Here is a 23,165-nt window from a genome sequence, read left to right as displayed (position 1 = left end):
CTCACTCCGTCACCAAGAAGAACTTCTCAGCAGTGGCTCTACCCAGTGGCAGGCTCACCCCCACCACCAAACAGAGCCATAATCTCAGCGGTGACCCCACTCAGAGACAGGTAAAAACCTACCTCCAGGCGCAGCCTTTCTAAGACAGATCATCCCCGCACCGGTTTCCACCCTCATTGAGGTCTCATCAGTGAGTGGCTAGACCTGGAATACCAAGGTTTAAGTGAACCGAACTTACATGTACCCCTACTAACGAATTGCCAGACCGGTGTACCCATATATTATTATTACTATGATAAAGAGCCAAGAGGCTATTTTTCCGGCGGCGTAAATTAAGTTAAGGGGATAATAAATCCCTCATTATTTTAAAGCCGGATACGAAACTCGGAGATCGAAATCTAAGAGTTTCATGCCGAAGAACTATCGGCGAGTCCAGGCGTAAGTGATCACCCGAGTAGTACAACACTAGGGCAACTCGTTGCAAAGGTGGAGCAAGATTCGTCACTATCCTTAATATTTTCTCATAATGTAAAACGCAGCTCCTAGGCGATGCATTACTGAGAAGAGATCACTACCCAGACCGGTTTCGACCTTTATTGAAGTCTTATCAGTGAGTAGGTAGACTTGGAATACCAAGGTTTAAGTGAACCAAACTTACATATATATTAAATAGTTCTTCGGCATGAAACTCTTAGATTTCGATCTCCGAGTTTCGTATCCGGCTTTAAAATAATGAGGGATTTATTATCCCCTTAACTTAATTTACGCCGCCGGAAAAATAGCCTCTTGGCTCTTTATCGTAGCTATTGTTTGCTTTAGAATTTATATAGTTGCGGTGCGATTACATGCAATTGTAGATTGCCAGGTCTCTGATTAACATGGTGAAGAGGTTATAGTAATATAGTGTACATTGTAATCCATTTTGGTTATTTTTAACAGTCATTTTAACTTAAAAACAAAAGTGTAATATATCTGTATCTACTGCAAGATCATAGTTATGTAGATTTCATTCACTTTGGTTGGCCGACTTCCAATAAGAAATACCTGATTTACCGACACGCAATGGAATCATGTTAGCATGTGATCCGGCACACTGCTGAAATACACACAAAGCGTGAAAAAATCATTACGACTCAGTTACTGTATTACATTTTTAGAGCACACATTTTATTGATGTGTTGTTATCTTTTCCGTTTTGGTCTAGGTACTCTCCTGCTTTTCTCGCCTTTCGAACAGCTCTCGGTCTTACTTTTCTTTCTTTATTTTTTTATATATTGCTTATGTTGAAATATACTCTCGCCCTAAATAAGAAATCTTTGTAAACAACTTTATGTGATTGGAAATGAGATAGCGTAGCGATGACTTCGTTTTCTTTATAATTCTGGTAAGTTTGGATTTCTGTTTCTGTTTTTTTTTTAATGTATTTATACAAGATAAATTTGATTGGCAGTGGACACACAAAGAGAGAGAGAGAGAGAGAGAGCGCGAAGGGAGACAAATCAAAAGGTGAAAACATATATAAAAAAACTGGAGAATAATTTTTAATATAAAACTCCTGACATCTTCACTTAATTATTCCAAGATGTTTTTGGGTCTTTATAATGCAACGTAATAGTGACAATGCATTCCTATAATCAAAATGATTTTTAGATGCGCATAAATTAAATATGGTAAGTACTTAGTAAAGAAGGTTGGGAGTGTTTGTGTTTTACCCATTCCGTAATAAAAAAAAAAGAGGTGACATTCTATAGTTCTTCTTCTCATTAATGATTCATTTGCACAGAAAGCAACAAAAAAAAAACATTGATGCCCCTTTTTTGGGTTCCCCCTTCAAGTATTTTAACTCAGACTAGGACTGAGATTCCATTTATGAAAACTTTTTGACATAGAATTGCTACGATATTGAAAACAGGTTTTTTGCCCTCGTAAGGTATTTGCTTTGTCTGTGATCAGAACCAGCAATTCGAAACACCTGTCAGCACCGATAGTGAAAGTCTAATCAATAGCATTAATTGGACATACAGGCCCTTGCGCATAATCCGCGTCTTTTAAGTAGTAGAAACTAAGGCAACTCCTAATATTTTTATAAGCTCTCCTACCAGTTTTCGAAGCTTTTAATTACGCTTCAAATATTAGTTTTACAATAATGATAACTCCATATCCTTCATTTAATGAAGATTTATTAAAGAATTTTAGCCTGGGTATTCGTAAAACATTTGAAAAAAAATGTATAGCCATTTATCTCTATATGCGTGCATGCAACTGGGATAAGTATATGAAACAAATCATCCTCGCTTCTGGTTATTCAGCTACGTCTATCATTGAAAGTAACTGCAAAATTACTGCTATATGGCATTTTCTCATTAGCAATAGGATTTGTGAGGTCTGTCGTATGCTAGCTACAACGATATGAACTGTGGCTCAATTGTTGCACACTATCACGTGATAAGTATTGTTGCGATTATAATACGTATAAATATTAGAACCAAAACAATTAAAAAGAAAACTAAATTAGAACAGGAACTACTCTAATCATCTCTCTTTTTCTCTTGTTGATTTCATCCTTCTTATTCGTCTTTCCTATTTCTTATATTTTTCCTGATATTTCTGCTACTACGCATATTCTGATGTAATTTATTATTCTTAGGGAGGAAGACATCACCAAATTATGCGAGTGTGTGTGTGTGTGTGTGTGTGTGTGTGTGTGTGTGTGTGTGTGTGTGTGTGTGTGTGTGTGTGTGTGTGTGTGTGTGTCTAGAATTCAGATATCGTATTCCAAATAGTATAGATATGAGAAGGTTGAATTATTATTTATTACGTGACTTGCAGAAACCGATACAAGGACGTAGGAAGTAGATTTTTCTCAAGGGAGTTAAAAGGAGCTTGATAATGATTTAATGTATCCATTTCGATGCTGCACTAATAAAAAAAATATTATTGCATGAAATTAGGAATAATATTTGTACCCACCTTTTCCTTTAATATGTTTGGCTTAATTTCTGGTGACGTCTGGAAGGCCCTAAGTATTTAATTGGCTAACTTGTGAAGTAACATTATTTCACCAAAAGTGCCGATAATTTTTATGACGATGCAGAGGGAAATTAACAAGCGATTCTTGGTTAAAGACGAAAAAGTCGTAATTTTAAAATACCAAGAAACACATTTTCTGGTTATTTTATAAAGTCAGTGTTTCCTCTAACGTCTAAATACTTTCTTTTATACGATAAGTAGATGAAGTCAACTCAGGCGAAACATAAACATATAACTACATTATCAAAGCACATTGTTTTGTTAATGTAGTGATATTTTGACAGATACGTTCTGCTTCTAATAAATGTTTGTTTTAACTAACAATGAATGCTAATATGAAACTGTTACTAACAATGAATGCAATTTTATGAAACTGTTATTACTAATAATGAATGCTAATATGAAACTTACTAACAATGAATGCTAACAATCAATGCTAACAGAAGCTGTGGCCAACAGTCAATTTGAAACTAATCTGTATTGCTCACTTTCACAATGTATAGCTTTTCCTCGTTATTATCTTTTACCAAATTGAATTTAAAAGGTTATATATTAACTCACCTAAAATTTTTACCACCGCTCTTCTCGAGGCAAGACTGTGCAAACTTCGACTGGAATGTCTCGTTATCACGTGATGATGATTGTGGGGGTGGTGATGGCTTATAACAGACATGGACTTATTCAGTAACTGTTTGGTCACTTCATTAGTTGACTTTGTACTCCCCAGCCTATCTGAAGATCGTCGGTGGACAGCAGGAGGTTTTCTGAGTTGAATAGCAATGAAAATATAAAGTACAGATATCACTGTCATTGGTAAAATGAAGAAAAAGAAGGTGGAGATTTCAAAAGCATGTTTTAAGGGACTCTTCAGGGTACAGGTGGCACTTTCGTAAATCACCACACCTTCTACGGCGTTGTAAGTTATTCCAAACTGGATCGCCAAAGGAACTGCACACAGAGCGCCACAGATCCAAACGAAAATGATCAGTTTGATAGATCTGGATAATTTCGACATAGTGTGGGCTCGTAGTGGGTGGCAGATAGCCAAGTAGCGTTCCATAGTGAACAGAGTTATTGTTAATATGGAGGCATTGGTGGAGGTCTCCGACGTGAATCCCCGGATGATGCAGAATGCCTCGCCGAACACATACGGGTATTTGTTCCACAACAGGTACAGTTCTTGAGGGAGACCCAGAATCAACAGCAGCAGGTCGGATATGGCGAGGCTGAAAAGGTAATAATTGGTGGCCGTGTGCATATAATTGTTTCTTATGATCACCACACAAGTGCAGATATTCCCTATAAGACCAGTCACCAGAATGAGAGCGTATACGATCGTCATGGGAACAACGGTAGCCAAAGAATCTCTTTTCGGACCCATGTCAACAACGTATGAAGTTAAAGTACGGTTGCCATCTGTCCATTCGTCATTCTTGATGATGGTAGTTCCTTTAATGACGATGGTATAAAACTCAGGGGAATATCCTTCGTTATCCATGCCGGGAGATGTGAATTATATTTCACTAACTGAATTTAGGTTTCATTCCTGAACTTTTTACGCAGACCTTTCCTTCCGAGCACGCGGTCGCCATAGCAACAGAGTACGAAGAAGACACTTTTTTTGCGAGCAGTTAAAAGTCGTTTATTCAAATCATTATCGTAGTTGCTAACAACTGACAACAGCGATCAGCGAAGTGACCAACTAGCGTTTAGATGGCTGCTACTATTTCTAGTCCGTGCTACCCGCATCTGTTTCGGAGACGAGAGAAAAACTGTCACCAAAGAACCAGTCAAACTTTCCAAGTGTGCTACTTGTAACTGACTGACTTGGAATTCCCATTGCCCGCTAGCAAATGTAGCGACTGCGTGACGTCGACGAACACGTGACCAAGGCCACACGTAACTGTACAGAGAGAGAGGGAGGGAGAGAGCTTTGCGACGTCATCACCAGCAGCAAGCGGTGCAGCAACAGCCGGTCCGGTGTGTGTCCCTGGAGTTTGGGAGATCACTTGCCCGATAGCAATGTTGATGTAGGATGTTTACAGGTATCTCATGAATCGGAATCCTTGATTAGCGTCCACCTTACCCGCAGGGTAATAATCAACCATTTAACCCGCACGTGTTGTGCCTTGTCCCAATAGACTTGTCTCTCTCTCTCTCTCTCATTTTTATATTTCTTTCGTTCATTCTTTTTCTATCTTCATGTTTTTTTTTTTTTTTCTTAACCATCCTGTTTAGGTTCGTTTTGCAAAACGCAAAGTACCTTTTAGTCTCACCTTTTCCTGTTTGCTCATAAGCATATAATAACTCCGCTCTGGCTTGGTAATGGATTTTAATAAAAGTTGGCATTTGAAATCTGTAATAAAATTAATCAAGTTATCTCATATTTTGGTTTTATTCAGAAATCAGTTCTAGGTTCGTACTCAGAAAAAGTGGTATTGCTACACAATGTTTAAAAACTTTTTTTATGATTATCTCTGATCACTTTCATACTCGTATTGTTATTAAGAGATATTGTTATATCTTTTAGATATCTGTACTCATTCACGTTTAATTAAGTATTTATCTTCTAGAAATTTTCCATAATTCACTGGACTATCTGTGAATATTTACAGTATTCGGTAGATTAGTGATGCTTATCTATGACATAGTCCTGCTGAACGAACGATCGACACATAGAGGCACGAAAATCCTGATATTTTTTGACAGTGCCTCTGTAGCGTAGTTGGAAGAACAGCGGAATATTGCGCCCTTCGATTTGAAAAGACCTGGGTTCGATTCTCGTCGTGACGAGAAGAATCCTTATTATTATTATTCCTGACACCTCCAAGGAGTTCGAAGACTCATCGCGGGAGGACACCTACAGCTGTCTCAACCAATACACCGAACCTCTACTGCGAATCATCTCCATCAACGCCATCTACCGGCCACCACAACTAGCATTTTTTGTCTGTAAATTGCGTGTGTTCTGAAGGGCCGATTTGTCTGTATGCGGGATGAAAAACCCGAGTTTCCGGGAGAAAAAACCCTGCTACCTTCGTATGAGATCGGCTAACTCACCTTCGATTGAAATCGTCCAGATAAAGATTCCTCCCGTCACGACGAGAATCGAACTTAGGCCTATTCCAATCGAAGGACGCAATGTACCGTCGTTCGTATAATAATCTTGTAATCTTGCGCTACGTAATCTCCGTAGCGCAATGTACAAATTGCGCTACGGAGGCGCTTATATGGGCTTTTTCAATTGAAGGTGAGTTAGCCGATTTCATACGGAGGTAGTAGGTGTTTTCTTTCTCCCGAAAACTCGGGTTTTTCATCCCGCATACAGACAAATCGGCCATCAGAACACGCAATTTACAGACCCAAAAAAAAAAAAAAAAAAAACTGTTGATAGTGATGATGGGCAGTAGATGGCGTTGATATAGTAGTGTAGTGGTGGGAGAGTTGAGTAGTAGTGGAGAGGGTGAGATATATTTAGCGAGACAGAGTAGGGTGCCCTCCCTCGATGAGTCCTTGGACTCCCTGGAAGTGTCACATAATAATAATAATATTTCTGTTTTATATTTGGCAAGCTAAAAAAATCATAACTAGTATTATTAGTACAGTCATTTTGTATCACAGTCCATAGAAATCTTTTCAAAACTTCAAGCATTTAGTAGAATTATGTTTGTAAATTTATTTTATTTTTAAGTTTTTTAATGATTGTATAATATAAGGATAAATCAACAACCTCTCACTTAACTGTGAGCTGTGTAGAGGACTATTTCCCCGAAGTATTCCGTACGTTAAAAAAGAAACTTAACCAATGGAAGAAACAAACATAGATAACAACGCATTACACCTATTGCTAAAAGTTTGTTATGCACCTCACGCACGAATCTTGTTAGTGAACATTTGTTGACAGTGGATCTTTCGATGTGTCATTTACTGCATGTTGTTGAACTGGTTGTTCTTCTTGTGCACGAAGGTAATTTCAATACACAACCATATAAAATTGCCATAAAAAAGAAATTTGGCAGGGCAAGGGTCTATGCTTCTTAGCAGCAGAACCAAATGTGGCCATGTTTCGTATGTTTAGAAGCAATCATCCAGGTCTTCCTCTTCTTTTTAATTACTGTTTCTGTAAGCTATTAGTAATAAAGGTCTTTTAGAAACAACTTCTTTAACGCGCTAACTTTATAGGAATACGTATATATCCCTTTTGGCAAAGTTCTTTATTAGAGATACAACAAATACATTATTGTTTTCATAATTTTTTTTGTATTAATAATTTAATTTGCTGTCATTGCAAATTGCATTTGTTCCAAGATGTCATCAGTCAACATAAAAATGGTTTTGGAACAGCAGAATTTCATTTAACCATTTTGCAAAATTTGGTGAACACCTTATAGATTTTATTTAGCGAAATTTTCACGGCCATGACAGACTTATAGTTATAGTAATATTACTTAATTAGTAATAGTTAGTCAACTATTACATTAAAAGATTCTAAAGAGATACAAAACTGAAAGTGGTTCGGGATATTTTTTTTTTTATTTCACAGGCATATGAAGCAATTTTAATTTTGCTTTTAATTTATTTTTCCTTTCTCCCGAAGGACTGTTGCAAAACATTTCACGGGCCACATAAAATGGGCACAACGTTCGTGGGATGCTGATCACTGTATTTTAGTTTTGCGATTAAAACTCTCATTCTAATAATTAAAAAATTAAATAGGCCAGTAAAGTAAGAAAGACCAATTACTCTATCATTTTAATTCCTTGGTGAACACCTTGGTTTGACCCAATGGATAGTGTGTCTGCTCTCCACCAAATTTGCTGCTGAATAGAATTCCCTTTGTGGGAATGGATGTTCGTGAACGTTCTTAAATATTGGATGATTTTCATCCTGCGGTGCGATCACTTTAGAAGAATTAAGTGGCTTGAATGCAATTTTTGTAGCAAGAGCAATGGTCAAAATCTCTTGTATATACACTTAGACACTCATTATCTTTATTGTGTTTATTAAATGGAAGAAACAGATGTCTCGGGATAATAAGTAACTTTTTATTAAGATATTATTATCTGATATTTCGTCTTGGTCACCAATACATTTTTATTTTCACTTCGCTGATAGGCTGCAAGTAGTTAGGACAGTACATTCACACCATTTTAAATTCATTCTGTTTGCCTTCCTGCTGTTGTGAATGTTTTCATGGGAATATTTTATATCTTAGTACCTGTGACGATGCTCTGGTGACCAAGACGAAATATCAGCAAATAAGAAGTTCAGAAAAAGAATTATTTACGCTTAGACGTCTTTCTTCCGTTACACAAAAATATGAGCGACATGTAAAATTGCTTTTGTGTACATATGTACATTAAAAATAATTTAATCTTTTAGAATAGTCTGTTGAGTACTAATTGTACAACTAGTGCCATCTAGTGGACTGCTGGGTAATTCATTTGTTTGACTAACACTGCTCCCTTTTTTTAATTAATGGTTGCTTCCTTTTCCTCTCTCTCTCTCTCGCACACGCACGCACGCACACACACACACACACACACACGCACGCGCACGCACACGCACACACACACACACACACACACACACACACACACACACACACACACACACACACACACACACACACTTTCCGACTAATTTTTAGTGTTACTTTTGATTCACAAGGGATACGAATTCAGACATCGAATCACATCGTTGTCTGAATCCATCTTTACCCCTTGAAAGAGAGTGACCAATACTTCTTCCTTAAGTACGCAATTTTTTCCTGTTCGGCGACAGTTCATTTATCACAAAAATCTATACTCTCCTTTCTTTTTTTATCCACTCTGGGACGGCGAATGTGTTGAAACAAAACTTTTTTTAACTTTTGTAACATTTATCACCCTAATTTGTCTTCCTTACAGTTTTGACCGCCTGCAGATCTCTAAATTACTCACCTCTGTGCACTCTAAGTTAAGAAAACAAACAAAAAAGAATAAAATTCACCTCTTTATCGATCAGAACAATTAATATCCTTAAACGTCTAACACGTAGGTAATATTTCACATTAGGTGTTTTAAATCACCTCCTTAGAGTCTGGTAATCAGTGATTGTTCTTAATAATATTGCGAGAAATAAAGATGTTGTGTAAGCAGTAGAGTAAAATGCGTGTGGTTTTTTAAAAGTGTTACTGATTTTCTATTCATTGCATTACGAGAAGCCAGTTCTTACACATGCTATGCGGAATCAAAGCAAAACAATGTCATCGATGTATTGTTGTTAAAGTTGTTTAAAAACAACAATTCAGGGTCATAAGCTAGAACAAGAATGTAATCGTTATATTGTTGTTCTTATACAGTCTGTATAAGAACAACAATTGGAAGTCCTGGGTATGTTATTAAAAGCGGAACTTTGTTTTAAAAATATATACAGTATATGTAACGAAATATAGGTAGATTACTCCTGAATATATACTGTTCAAATAAATATATTCAGATTGCTAGAATAACATGCATCCAGATGGACTTAAGAAAATCGATAGAAAAGTCTCTTAACGAAAGGTGTAGTGAGCATGGAGGTGTTGCAGTCGTGTAATTCTGTCTCTGGCGGGGATACAAGTACGGGAACATTATTGTGCTGCGACAACTAGTCGCCTGACGCCAACAGTGCTGGTCTTCTTCTTCGATAAAATGAAATTTCTCAGACTTTCCTACATGCTTTTGAACCATTATCATTAAGGCTTACCTGACCTTATTTAAAACTAGTTGGAAATAGTTGTAATTAGGATGGATGACATTTTGATTTGTTTTTTCACCATTTTTTAATATTTTGTTGGTTATTTCCCAAGTTGAATGCAGAATATTATTCATTTTGATAGCGATGTTATATATGAACGGAGTTAGTCTTTCTGACGCAATGTAACTTTAAGGGGAAAAAAAAAAGAAGAAAGCCTTTTTGTTTGAGAAGTTGATAGCGGTGATTGTTTAGCAGCTAAGAGGAATGGCTGTTTGTCTGTTTTGCGAATGAAAAAAAAAAAAAAAAAATCTGTTTCCCGGAGGGAAAATCTGCCGCTCCACACGAAACCGGATAACTCACCTTCAGTTGAAAAGCCGCCCCGATAAACGTTCTTCGCATCCTAGATGGAATTTGAACCCGTCTTTCCAATCAAAGGACGTTGTTGTTGACTGAACTACGGAGGCACACTTTTGCAGGCTATTCAACTTCTCTTCTATTGAGCAGATAATGGTGATTTTTTTTTGTATTAACATATAAGTAGGAAGCATAATCATGCAAGAATTTGTTAAAAAAGACAAGGCAATAGCACTTGTCTTTTTTGTCAAAAATTTGTCAGTTTTTTTAACAAAGACTTTACAAAACATGCATCCCTCCAGTAGGTTTTGAACCCCACCATTTATAACTACTCAAGAGAAGTACATCCCATACCCCCCCCCATCAAAGCCGACTGCCCTTATGTCACTTCGACATTTTACAACCGTGAGCGATTCTGTTGAAAAACATTGATTTCGAGATGGTCTCTTTGAATACTTTTGTCTGAAACATTCAAAACAGCCCTCGACAAAGAATGTTTCCTTCTTCGTTCTTGCTAAAAGATTGATAATGTAACTTGTCTGACCGAAGACCGCTTGTCACCACCAGCTCCGAAGTTATGCTTAAGTAATGGATGATATAAACAACATTCAGTGGCACTTAAAATTTAATGAAAAATACAAGTTGAACTTGCAAGACGACTTAGAAATGTTTCTAAACAAGGGTATTTATTCTATTATAATATCAATTCTTAACATAATACACAACAGAATCATATACGAGGGTGGTCTGAAATGTTCTCGGCCTAACAATGAAAAAACAAATTTTCAATTTCAAAATTATTTTTATTTTTCAACATAATTTTTTTTTTCCTTAAGGCTAATACATTTTTATTCCAGCGAGGAAGAGTTTTAGTTTTGGGAAGAGATAGAAGTCATAGGGAGCCAAATCTGGGAATAGGGTGGATGTTCCAGCAATTCATAGAGTGCCCATAAACTTTTATGAACTTCGAATGAATTTCGTTTGGCTTTAAACCTTCTTTTACAAAGAATTTTATAACCGCACGATACTCAATTTTATCCATTTCAAGGGATATGGACAACACTTTTGCAATAGACAGCTGTATGAAACAAATTACTTGATAGAATGACTTGAGTAGTAGTCCAGTCACTAGTGACAAGATCAAGATAAGATAAGGAATCGTGACGTGATTGGTTGACGTCATTGTGGGCGTGGCTTCATGGGATTGGAATGTTAGGAATTTCCCTGGGGGCATATGTGTCAATGGCTTCAGTTCTTGTATTATGGTTCGCGTATGGCATTATGGGTGATGGTAGAGATAAGGATTCGTGTTGTGATTGGTGGTGCACTAGTGACAAGATCAAGATAAGATAAGGAATCGTGACGTGAATGTTTGTTGTTGTCAGATGAATATCAGTGACGTCATTTGTTAGTTGTAAATAAGTGACGTTGTTGTTTTGAATGGAAAGGGAGATATATTAGTGGATAAGGAATCGTGTCGTGATTGGTGGGACACTTCTGACCCAGATCAAGATCAAGATAAGGAATCGTGACGTGAATGTTTGTTATAGAGTTTGGAATGTTTGGAATTTCGCTGGGCCCTCGTCTGTTGGGAACATCATGTGGTGTGTTTGGTGATATTTAGAGATAAGAATCGTGACGTTATGTGTTTGGAAATTTCTGGGGAACATCTCTCTCTGTGATATCACATGTATTTGGGTTTGGCTATGGAATTGTGGGCGATGTTTTTGAGATAAGATATCTTGGAATTTTCCCTGGGTGACACACATCCGTCATTGTCATCATGTTTAGTTGTCTATAGATGGCTGTACTAATTTTCCAATACATTTGGGATATTTCTTTACTGTTAAAGGGTGGGAATTCTTAGAGTATGTCGTGATGGTGGGTGTGATTAGGTTTTCTGAATAGTTTAATTATATATACTAATGTAACTCAAACACACTTTTTTCCCCTATAGATGGCTGTACTAATTTTCCAATACATTTTGGGGTATTTCTTTACTGTTAAAGGGTGGGAATTCTTAGAGCATGTCGTGATGGCGGGTGTGATTAGGTTTTCTGAAATTACAATTATCAATTGTTATGTTTAAGTTAAAAAAATTAACTTACATTTCTTTCCAGAATGGGAACATCTTGGTACTATGCTTTTCTGAATAATTAATTATATGCTGTTGTCTCTACGGTATTTTAAAATAAATAAATTAAAATAAGCGGACAGTTAAATGGATTACAAAACCTTTTGTATGTATTCTAGAAATTCTAATGATAATTTAAAATTACTTACAGCTTTCCAGAATGGGTCTTATAAATATGAATATTCCAATAATAATAATAATAATATTCCAAAATAGTTGAATTTTATATTCACACCACAACACAAACACAAAAACCACAAAGAATGAAATTTCTGTAAATACTGTAACCTGAAATAGTTCACTACTTTGTCCTTTAGATTTCAACCTGTGATGGTATGTTATCGTCATGTACAATATCCCCCAGCGAGCAGTTTTCTTCAAAGGGATCTTTCATGAAGATGACATTAGTCACATCCGTAAATTGCAGTATTGTTCAAAAGGTAGCATTTCCTCAAGTTTGGATATTTCTCAAATACTTACATATGACTAAGGGATTAGTATTCACATGTTTGGATGACACATATCCTAAAATTATTCATTCTTCGTTACCGTTGGAATTTATTGGAAAAAATTTGGCAAGCTTTAAAAAATTAAATTAATGCTTACATTTAATTTTTTAAAACCAATATTGACTATTAATTTTACCTGCGATTCCTTGTGCTCTTAACCTATTTCTGTAACTGAAATTTATTTATTTATTTTATTTATTTTTTTCTTTAGCATTATTAATTTTAAGTAACGGATATTTGTGACAATCACGGTTTTGAACTCGCCCTTGCGTATTCTTTTAGAAATTTCTTTTGCCAGCACAACAAATAAATAGTTATTTCTTATTATTTCAATGAATATTAGCTCTGTAATATATACTTTGTTAATTTCTATGTTACATTTATTTGACTGTAATATTATTAACAAATGGCTCTGTAAAATAGCCAAATTCTTACAGTATTGTAACTTTTGAGGTGAAATCTTCTCTACTAAAATTCTGGCTATTAATTGAATACCCGATTATTCCTTTTGCTTCCAAGACTTGACAGTTTCTTGAAATATTTGAGGGATTGCATGAAAAAATAAGACTTTTAATTCAATGAATCAAAAAAAAGTCTCTGGTTACTTTGTGGCATGAAATTTCACAAGGGAAAAAAATGTTATCCTCCTTCTTAAATTTGTATAACACATCAATGACAACCAATTTGTTCATTTAAATTTACACATTTTATTTGAATGAAATATTATTTACAAATTGTATTTACTGAATCTAACAATACAGAAAATAAATAAATTAAAAAATACATCAAGAGTTCTTCCCATGCTTATGGAATTGCCATAATGTGGTTTTGACAATGTGACTCTCATCTGAAAGTAAATTTTTCATTTGGTGATCGTTGGGAATTTATTACTGTAATAAAATTAAGGGTTGCATATTTATATTTTTGAATTCAATACATATACTTCTGAGAATTATTGAAAGCACAGAATCTTTCGTTATGTTTCCAAAAGCATTTAAAAGTACACATTATGTTTTCATGTTTTGGGCATCCAATTTCATTTAAATGAAGAACAGGCCTCCCTATTAACATCGTTAATGTTTTTGATTTTTCTCTTCCTTTGGCAAGTAATATATGATATTTCCATGTTGATTCTATCATCCAATTTCTTAGTTTGTCCAAAGATAGTGAACCAATTTGCCACTTCAGCTGATGGTTATATTTTATTAACAAGAATTCTGTTTTTTAACTCTTTCAGGTAATTCTTTCCAACTACAAGTTGATTTTGTCAATGCATATCTTACACTAATTCCATCAGAAATACAAATTTCTTTAGGAAATAAATTTGAACTCTTATTCAAAAGAAATTGTACATCAATTATCCCAATGATAACTGAAAATTCGTATTTTTCACCCATTGTCGATTTTTCATTATCGTTTTTCTTCATTCTTCTTCTTAGATTACTTCATATGGCACCACAAATAAATAGTTATTTATTATTATTATTTCACTGATTATTAGCCCTGATCGTATACTTTATGGTAACTTTCGTTAACAAAATTCTAAACAATAGAACTTTTCACAAAGGAACTTTCAAAGAATTTGTGGCTCACCCATTATTTTTACATTACCAAACACAAAACAACAGCTGCAGTGGATGAACGATTACCTTAAATCCAAAGTCACTCGACTCTATGGTATTTTCTTATAGTACTGTTTACACTTACCATACCCTACCCTGACCATTCCTTCAAAACTGAACTTTTGCACAGATGACTCAACGACATGTTTTCACATGCTGCTGGTTATACTGTTGGTGTGTTTTTATCTTACTTTGTGTGGGGAAAGGTAAAATTTGTATATGTGTTATCTGGAGAGTACAAACATTTTCTATACCAGACTTTAAGAGTTAAAGTCACGTTTTGGGTTAATTAGGTGCTCTCTCTCTCTCTCTCTCTCTCTGTAAAACAATCAAATTATAACCGTTCGGATTTTCGATTATGTGAACGAATTGTTTTCAGATAACTCAAATAATGTCAATAGGTAGCATTAGACAATTTCTAAAATAATCAAGATATGGATATTAGTTTTTCAACACTTTTTCCCACCATCCTCGCATTAATTTCACAGTTGTGACTTTTTTTTAAATAATTAAACAGAAATGCATTAAGATATAAAGTTGTGGATTTAAATATAAACTTCTAATCAGAATAACTGAGTAAAAAATTCACTGTGGAAAAACACAACAACAAAAGTACACATCTTTGTTCATTTAAGTTTACAAATGCATATTTTATTTTGCTGAAATACTATTTACAAGTATATTCACTGAGAAAAACTCGAGACATGTAATTACCTAAAAATAGATTTCACAATATTTAGTTTAGACGCTTAACATTTTCCAAAGAGTTCAATGAATAAAATTTTTGTTACTCACTGTTTCTTGGTTACATTACATCAAAATAGCTGGTCATGCAAAAGAGTTTTTAGATCAGATACCATGGTAACCACACTTCCATACATTTGATATTGTGTCAGTCTGGAAATGACACCATGCCTCCCTAAACATTCTGTGTATTCTTTTGTCAGCAAATATACACAAACAGTTTTTGTAAAATGTTCGTAAATGTCCCAAAATAAAGAATCTTTATCGAATTGGATAAAATCTTGAAAGTCTAATTTTTTTACTTATACTGATAACTTTTTTGCAAAAAAATAAAAAAACGCATTTTTTTATTTTTTTTCCTAAAAAGTTATCAGTGTCAGTTGGAGGTGACATCACTAAAAGATATGCGAAAATGATGAGCTCGCTCATCTCCACTAGGCTGAGCAGACATCTTCTGCTCAGCCTAGTGGAGACATCTGTCACCTGGACATCTGGAGCCTAGGGAAGACATCTGTCACCCTCTTGACAACCTTTTCACTTCCACCACCTAATGCTATTTTTTTCCCCGTCCCAACAAATACTTAACATAATAAGGAGACAAATAATATAGAATACCCTTCGAGCCACAGAGATAAGATTTGCCCTATGATGTCTCAAAGGAAGATAATCTCACATCAACATCATATCCAACAGCATGTAGAAACATGTCCGTGAATCATCTGTGCGAAAGTTTCATTTTGGAAGGAACGGTCAGGGTTAAGGGGCAGGTAAACACTACTATAAGGAAAAACAAACAAGACCAGTGTTCTTTTCAGTTATGGCAATTCGTTCATCCCGTGCAGCTATCGTATTGTGTTGTGGTGTTTTGTATCCAGGAAAGTAAAGTAAAATAATGGGTGAGCCACAAACGTCATTGAAATTTTCTTTCTTCAGGAAAATAGCACTAGACAAAACTCTTCAACTAGCTCTAAAAGGATGGAAACCGATTATTATTTTAGAAGACACATACATTGTGATGTATTTATCCAGGACCACTTGGGAAAAGTTACGCAGGAAGTGGTCTGATATCCTCTGCTACTTGCAAAGAAGAGTTGACTACGAAATGGACCTCGGTGAGTGTTATATTCTGAAATGCCAAGATGGGGAACTAATACTTGATGATACAGGAGGAGCTGATGGAATTAAAGTTTTTTCTATTAGTTGTGAAGAAGCTGAGAGATTTTCACAAAATGTACGACATTGATAATCATTTACTATTTTTGGAAACTGAATTACCATCTGTCCATATCATGGGGAAAATTATCGGTGATCATTTAAATTCATCAATGGTAAAATTAGACTTTCAAGATTTTATCCAATTCGATAAAGGTCAGACAAGTTACATTATCAATCTTTTAGCAAGAACGAAGAAGGAAACATTCTGTCGAGGGCTGTTTTGAATGTTTCAGACAAAAGTTTTTAAAAAGACCATCTCGAAATCAATGTTTTTCAACAGAATTGCTCACGGTTGTAAAATGTCGAAGATGACATAAGGGCAGTCGGCTTTGATGGGGGGGGGGAAGTATGGGATGTACCTTCTCTTGAGTAGTTATAAATGGTGGGGTTCAAAACCTACTGGAGGGATGTATGTTTTGTAAAGTCTTTGTTAAAAAACTGACAAATTTTTGTTAAGAAAGACAAGTGCTATTGCCCGGTGTGGCACTGTTACTTTGTTTAATGAAGGTTTCAAATACATATAATAATAATAATAAAATGAAACCTGCCCTCCATAATAGAACTGTGGTTATTCTAACCCTTAGTCTCTAGTACTAATGAATTATAGGTTTTAACAGTTCTTAGGTGGAAATTGACATAAAAAATAGTTCCCCTCCTTGCTCAAGTTATCCTACTCACAACATAACTTCACCAAACACGTTCCAGACCACAAACTTGTGAGGTAAAAAAATTAAAATTAAACACAGGATAGATATTTCAAATATATCCAAAATAAAATTATAGTATTATTCAACTAAACTTATCAAGGAAATTGGCAAACTTCGTTGCTAGACTACTACGCGAACAGTATGAACTTAACAGCAGTACCTATTACTTTCGTTTGCTGCTAATACAAATACCTCCATTGTTTTATGTGTAAAAAAGCATGTTTAATTCTTTTCTAGGAGGTGGATTATATCAGATAGATGGATTTTTTCCTATTCAAGGTTCCCTCCATTCTTACTTAATTATAATGCAGATTTCCTCATTAATAAATCGCTGTCGTACCATATTTAAAAAAAGCTATAAATGTACGTTTTATTTTTTAGTTATTGCAGTAAGTAGGTGATTTACCAACTTGTCTTTTCCCTGTACTAGCAAGCTTTTTTTTGTGTGCTGATGTTATCCTCCTAATAAGACATCTAGAAATGCTTATTATCTTATCTGACGAAAGAATAATCTGTTATTAGAAGGAAAAACAAAACATTCTTTGAACAGCTGTTTTAGTAGCTTTCAGTTTGTTCCCATTTCTGCTTACCATCAACATTTCTTGATATAACACTTACTGCCAAGAGATAGATGACCAAGTGTCACTAAGATAAACCAACTTCATCGGTGATGCGTGCTTGTATGTGTCCACGATGATGTGTCTGGTTAAATATTAGTCCAAAATGTTTGACAACCTGCATATTTCCAGTATTGGGCAATTCCGGTGTCATCTCCATCTGTAACTTCACTTTTTCTTTAACTGAACCGAAACGTTCGATAAAAGCAGAGAATTCTGGGAATTCATCTGGAGTTTTAATACGAAGAACTCACCGATTCGAAGAAAAATTAAATTTGTTTTCCTGTATTACTTATTTTTTTTCTCCCGAGAGAGAGAGAGAGAGAATATTTTCAAGATCTCAATTTTAGGTTGAAATAAATTCACGAAGACAAAGTTTTAGTGAAAGTTTAAATAACTCGTAATACAATTTTCTTGTTACCATGGGAACCCGTCTTGTATGGCTTGTTTGCTTCTACTGGCTCGTCTGTTGACAATTTAATTAGAAATGTTAGCTTATTTGTTACGGTCTGTACCTTCTGGGTTTATCAACTATGATGGTTTGTTCACTTGGCAGTTGTTGAATGTTTAGACTCAATATTTATCCCATCATGTCAACATTTGGAATTTGGATCCAGTTTGAGCTTTACAATAAAATAACTGTGCATGTGATATATTGTTTCTGTGATTTCTGACGAGGCAATTCAGGGGTACAGTTAACAGGAAACACGTCTCTCATTGGGAAATACTTGGTTCGAATCCTATTAAAAACCCCTGGATATTCTCTCTATTTCCATACACGTATATAATACTTGCCTGTTTGTCTCCCCAACATTTCATTAATTTTCTTAACTGTTAAAACAATGAATTTGATCATTTTCATTTTTTAAACTCATGATACGCAGACTGAAAAAAAATAGTTGTCCTTAGCATTGTTAATTTATTTAATAGAGTTTAAAGGGAATTGGTTGTTTGCTCTCTATAGTGAGATATTTCATTCCGCCTAGGTGGCTGAATGGTAAACGTATCCGCTCTTTACCCAACAGGCTGCAGATTCAAATCTTGACATGATCATTGATTGTCTTTAGGTGAGAGATGAATTTCATCGCCCGATGTGAGATCATTCGGCCGTTTGTTGGAGGTCTGAAATGGCTTGAAAAAGTATCATGTTTGATCTCTACTGTAAGCCTTCCGGATTATACATATAAATAAATAGAATTTTTAAGAAAATGTAAAAATCAATAGTCTAATCGCAGTACTAATGTATTGTAGGATTTTTCGTGGTTGAGAGTAACGTGAAAAACACATCTGTATTTACTTCGTTGTTGTCTGTATTTCATTGTTCTCGGCCAACAATGGCCTTTAATGAAAATCTTTCCAAATTAGATGTTGAAAATAATCTGGCTTCTAAAGCATGCTGAGTTTTTAATTTAAAAATGTAAGCTAAACACTTGCAGCGAATGGAGAGAGAGAGTTTAATATGCATAAGACGTTTCTTAATTAATGCTCGTTTTCTTTTTCTTCATGAAAACATCCTAAAAACACTAATTAGCGAATATTACATTACGACCTTTTTAAACTTTTGACATCTAATTTATGTATTTATTTTTTTTTAAGTGGCAAATCGACCTTTACCAGATTAATTTCTTGCAGGTCAACTCAGCCATTGCGTAATACAACTTAATAAAGAAATCTGAAAGTAGTTGTATTTAGAGTGAAGGGAAAAACAGCGAATATGGTGAATTAATAATTTATAATTATTAATAGGGAATAAATTATAACGCTTTATTTATAATGCAGTCATTATAATACTAAAATTAAGAATGTGTATTTTTTTTATCAGCATTTAATTTCTAATTTGCCAATAAAATACACATACTCTTTGGATCGCTTGCCAATACTCGAAGGTATTTCGGAGCGGTGTCATAATTAATTTAATTATGATCTTGAGATATGGAAATTTTAAAGGTGTATGCTGTACTTTTAGAATTTTACAAAACTTTTGAAACTATTTAAAATATTGACATTTAGATTAAAAGCAATATATGATCGAATTATTATTTCCGAAAGAAATAAAATATGAAACCAAACTTTTACTGTATATATATATATATATATTTGTGTATATATTTGTGTATATATATATATATATATTTGTATATATATTTGTGTGTATATATATATATATATATATATATATATATATATATATATATATATATATATATATATATATATATATATATATATATATATTTGTATATATATATTTGTATATATTTTTTCTCTATTATTTGTATGCAAGCTATGAGGACAATAAAAGTTTTGATTTTGTTATTAGCATAAAATTTAATGTAAATAGAGTTGTACTGTCTGTCAGATCGTGCCTTGGTCTTAGGCAGATTTGGCATAAATCTCATCTGTCCTCTGAATTTATTTTGGTCACGAGAAACTAATTATTATGAAGAAAATCGAAAATAATTAATAAAAATAATTAATTTTAAATAAATAATTTACAAATATATATTTAAAAAAAAAGGAAAGCAAGAACTAGAACATGATATTTCTGTCATATTCTCATCCCTACACAGAATGACTAGATTAATTGATCATATCTCAACCGATGAGTGTAACGTGACAAACGACTATGGAGACCTAAAATTAAAAAAAAAAAATTACTAGACCAGATTGACCTACTTGAGCATTACTACATAAATAACATCCGAACTTGGGAAATCTCAGAATAGTTACAAGGAAGCATCTCAGATAGATATCGTGAATTAAATCGCGACTAGCCTAAAAGTAAACGTCTAGCGCAGAGTCTTGGACTATTGCCATACGATTGAAAAAAAAAAAAAAACTAATAATAAAGTGGGGTTCATCTTAAGAAGAATATCGAAAAGATATACAGAATTTGTATGTACAGATATACAATATACGATAAAACATGATCCTATTCTTTTGTGACTTACTCATAACCTGCGTTTTATTTGGTTTATTCAATACCTTTTTCTATTTCAACAAACTAGCGATCGCAATGAACTGACAACTTCTATTAAGTGCTTTTTAGTTTAAGATGCGATAACCAATCTCAACGAGTGCCTGTTTAAAATATTTGATGAACGATATTGATAACTACAACTCCTGCTGTGTTTATTTATAAGTAGCTTCCTATGCGCTATTTTGAAAGATGTTCAATACTTATCACAGTTCTCCTTAAAATCATTCACTGAAGACGCACTCACATTTTACACTGGTAGGTTATTCCATTCATTTACTACACTCCATGAAAGAATCTGAACTTGACATTCTTCCTGACCACCCGCTACTCATCTTCCAGGAATTACCCGAGTTCCCCCCCCCCCCAGCTGATATGACTTGTAAATTCCCCTGTTGCTGTTCTCTAAGAACCGCTTGTATTTCGTCTTCTCTCTTTTCATCCTGTTTCTCAAACTTTGAAGGCTACATTCTTTCAGTTTGTAAGGTTTTCTTTTCATCTGCAAGGTTTCCTATTCTCGATATGATTTTAGTTAGCCGGTGCTACATCTTTCCACTTTTTTCTCATCTCCCTGGAACCCAGGTGAACAGATCTGAACATATCTTCCAGAATGTGGTCCTGTTGAGACCTTGTATGTAAAGTAGTACAATAAAATATTACTCCAAATTTAGTGTTCTCTTCAACATTTCAGTTATCTATAACATGATAACATGGCCATCTTGACAATATGACCTCTGAACGTTAACTCACTATCCACTATTACCCCTAAGTCTCTAGCTTCATCAACCACTTGCGGCAAATTCCTGTTAATATCATATTCAGTTTGAATGTATTCACCCCAAAACTTATTACTTTGCAAGTCCTGAAAAGAATCTATATCAGAAATGTCCGTTTTCATCCAATATAACTTTGTATCATCTGCATATAATTTAATATTTTCCTCTAAACCATCCACATTGTCATTAATATACAAGTGAAAGATGAGTGGTCTAAGAACGGACTAATCACTGATTCTTTTAGATTCAGCCCCTTCATACATCACTCTTTGATACCTCTCAGATAACCAATCTCCAATTCATGTCACAAGCCTATTTTGCATAGCCATATGAAACTCTGAGTTTGTACTAATAAATTCCAGTGCAATTCTGTTACACGCTTTGTCAAAATCTAAAAGATTCATTCTATGTCCATTTCCCTTATCCAACTCCGTTGTCATTCTATTATAAAATAGGAGTAAATTGGTGAAAAGGTACACCTGTCTTTAAAAACACCTTGCTGTCCTCTATAAAAGATCAAAGTGTTATCTACACGCATTTGGATACGATTTCTTACCTCTTTCTTTTATTAAGGTGTTACCTTAATAACTTCTCCAAAGATACTGATTTGGTCTATAATTGGCTACATCAGTTGTAATTCCATCATTGTATAGTGGAATTATCTTTTCATCCTTCCGATCATTAGGAATCGTGTTCATGTTGAAACTCAATAAGTTGTAATTTATATATAATAATTATAAACGGCGTTATCTTGTAATATAAATTAATATCAGTATCATTATTGATTTGAAATAATTAAGCTTCAGTTTCGTTTACATCTGAAATAATCAATTTTAATTAAATAAACTGATAGATTAATTAATTATATGAATACAGCAAATAATATAACAAATGAAATAATTTTAATATTAAGAACATTCGTATTAAATTATAATTATTATACATAATTATAAATTATAATTTTTCTAATGAAATATATATATGATGATTACTGTTATTTATTATAAATAATCACGCTAATAATAAATATGATTTGAATATTATAATAAATTAAAACGATTTAACTCAGAACAAAGCGCAATGCGAAATTAGTGCCAATGGATATCAAACATTTCAGTGCTGTCCCTGATACAATATGTTGTTCATCAAATCATGTTTGATATCTGCAATACTAAGGACATATCTTAGCGCTGTCTATTAATACATAATAAATTCATAGTTTTTCATATTTTCTTCTCATTATGGAAGAGAAGAACGGCATTTCCTCTATAACTCTATTACTAGTAACACGATTTCGAGCACAATCAATTCCATTTTCTCCAGTTTTATCAAACTGACCTCACAGCCGTGTAACTTGGATTCACAGAAACCTAATTAATACTCTTATAGATCGGTTAATGCTATCTGCATAGTCTACCAAGTCCTTCAGTTGCATGCATTCTTCGGTGAGATTGTATTTTTTAATGAATGAAAAAACCCCATTTCCTGTGGGGAAAACCCTGTCACTTCTGTGAATGACTGGGTAACTCACCTGCTGGTAAAAATCAGTTTACAGTACTGCACATGCGTGTAGAATAAACAGGAAGAGGAGGTCTGCAAATTTACATTAAACGTGATCAGGAATATTCTGTCAACTCAGTTTGTATAGAGATGACGACGTTGAATGCTAACTGTGGAAATGAAATTTTTCCCACATACCTTCCTCCTCTTTTTTTTCATTTCTCAAGTTTTTGCAGTTTCTACAGCTTCTAGAGATACGA

The 23,165-nt window shown here is 34.3% G+C and overlaps 2 protein-coding genes across 2 annotated transcripts in view; one reads left to right on the top strand and one right to left on the bottom strand.

Moving 5' to 3' along the window:
• LOC150096728 (pyrokinin-1 receptor-like) overlaps positions 1-4,826 on the bottom strand; it is a 144,971-nt gene extending 140,145 nt beyond the window's left edge. Inside the window, exon 1 of the mRNA XM_090408494.1 lies at positions 3,592-4,826. Within this exon, the coding sequence (XP_090264620.1) occupies positions 3,592-4,528 (937 nt within the window). The 5' untranslated portion in view covers positions 4,529-4,826. The remainder of the gene's footprint in view (positions 1-3,591) is intronic.
• The window catches only part of LOC150096725 (uncharacterized), a 460,240-nt gene that overhangs the window by 71,311 nt on the left and 365,764 nt on the right, over positions 1-23,165 (top strand). The window lies entirely within an intron of this gene.

Source organism: Typopeltis vanoorti, chromosome 18 (genome assembly GCF_054136105.1).
Source record: "Typopeltis vanoorti isolate ZY-2024b chromosome 18, IOZ_Tvanoo_1.0, whole genome shotgun sequence".
In the NCBI taxonomy this organism is placed as follows: Eukaryota; Metazoa; Arthropoda; class Arachnida; order Uropygi; family Thelyphonidae; genus Typopeltis; species Typopeltis vanoorti.
The sequence above is the reverse complement of the archived record's forward strand: the minus strand, read 5'-3'. Positions and strand labels throughout refer to the sequence as shown.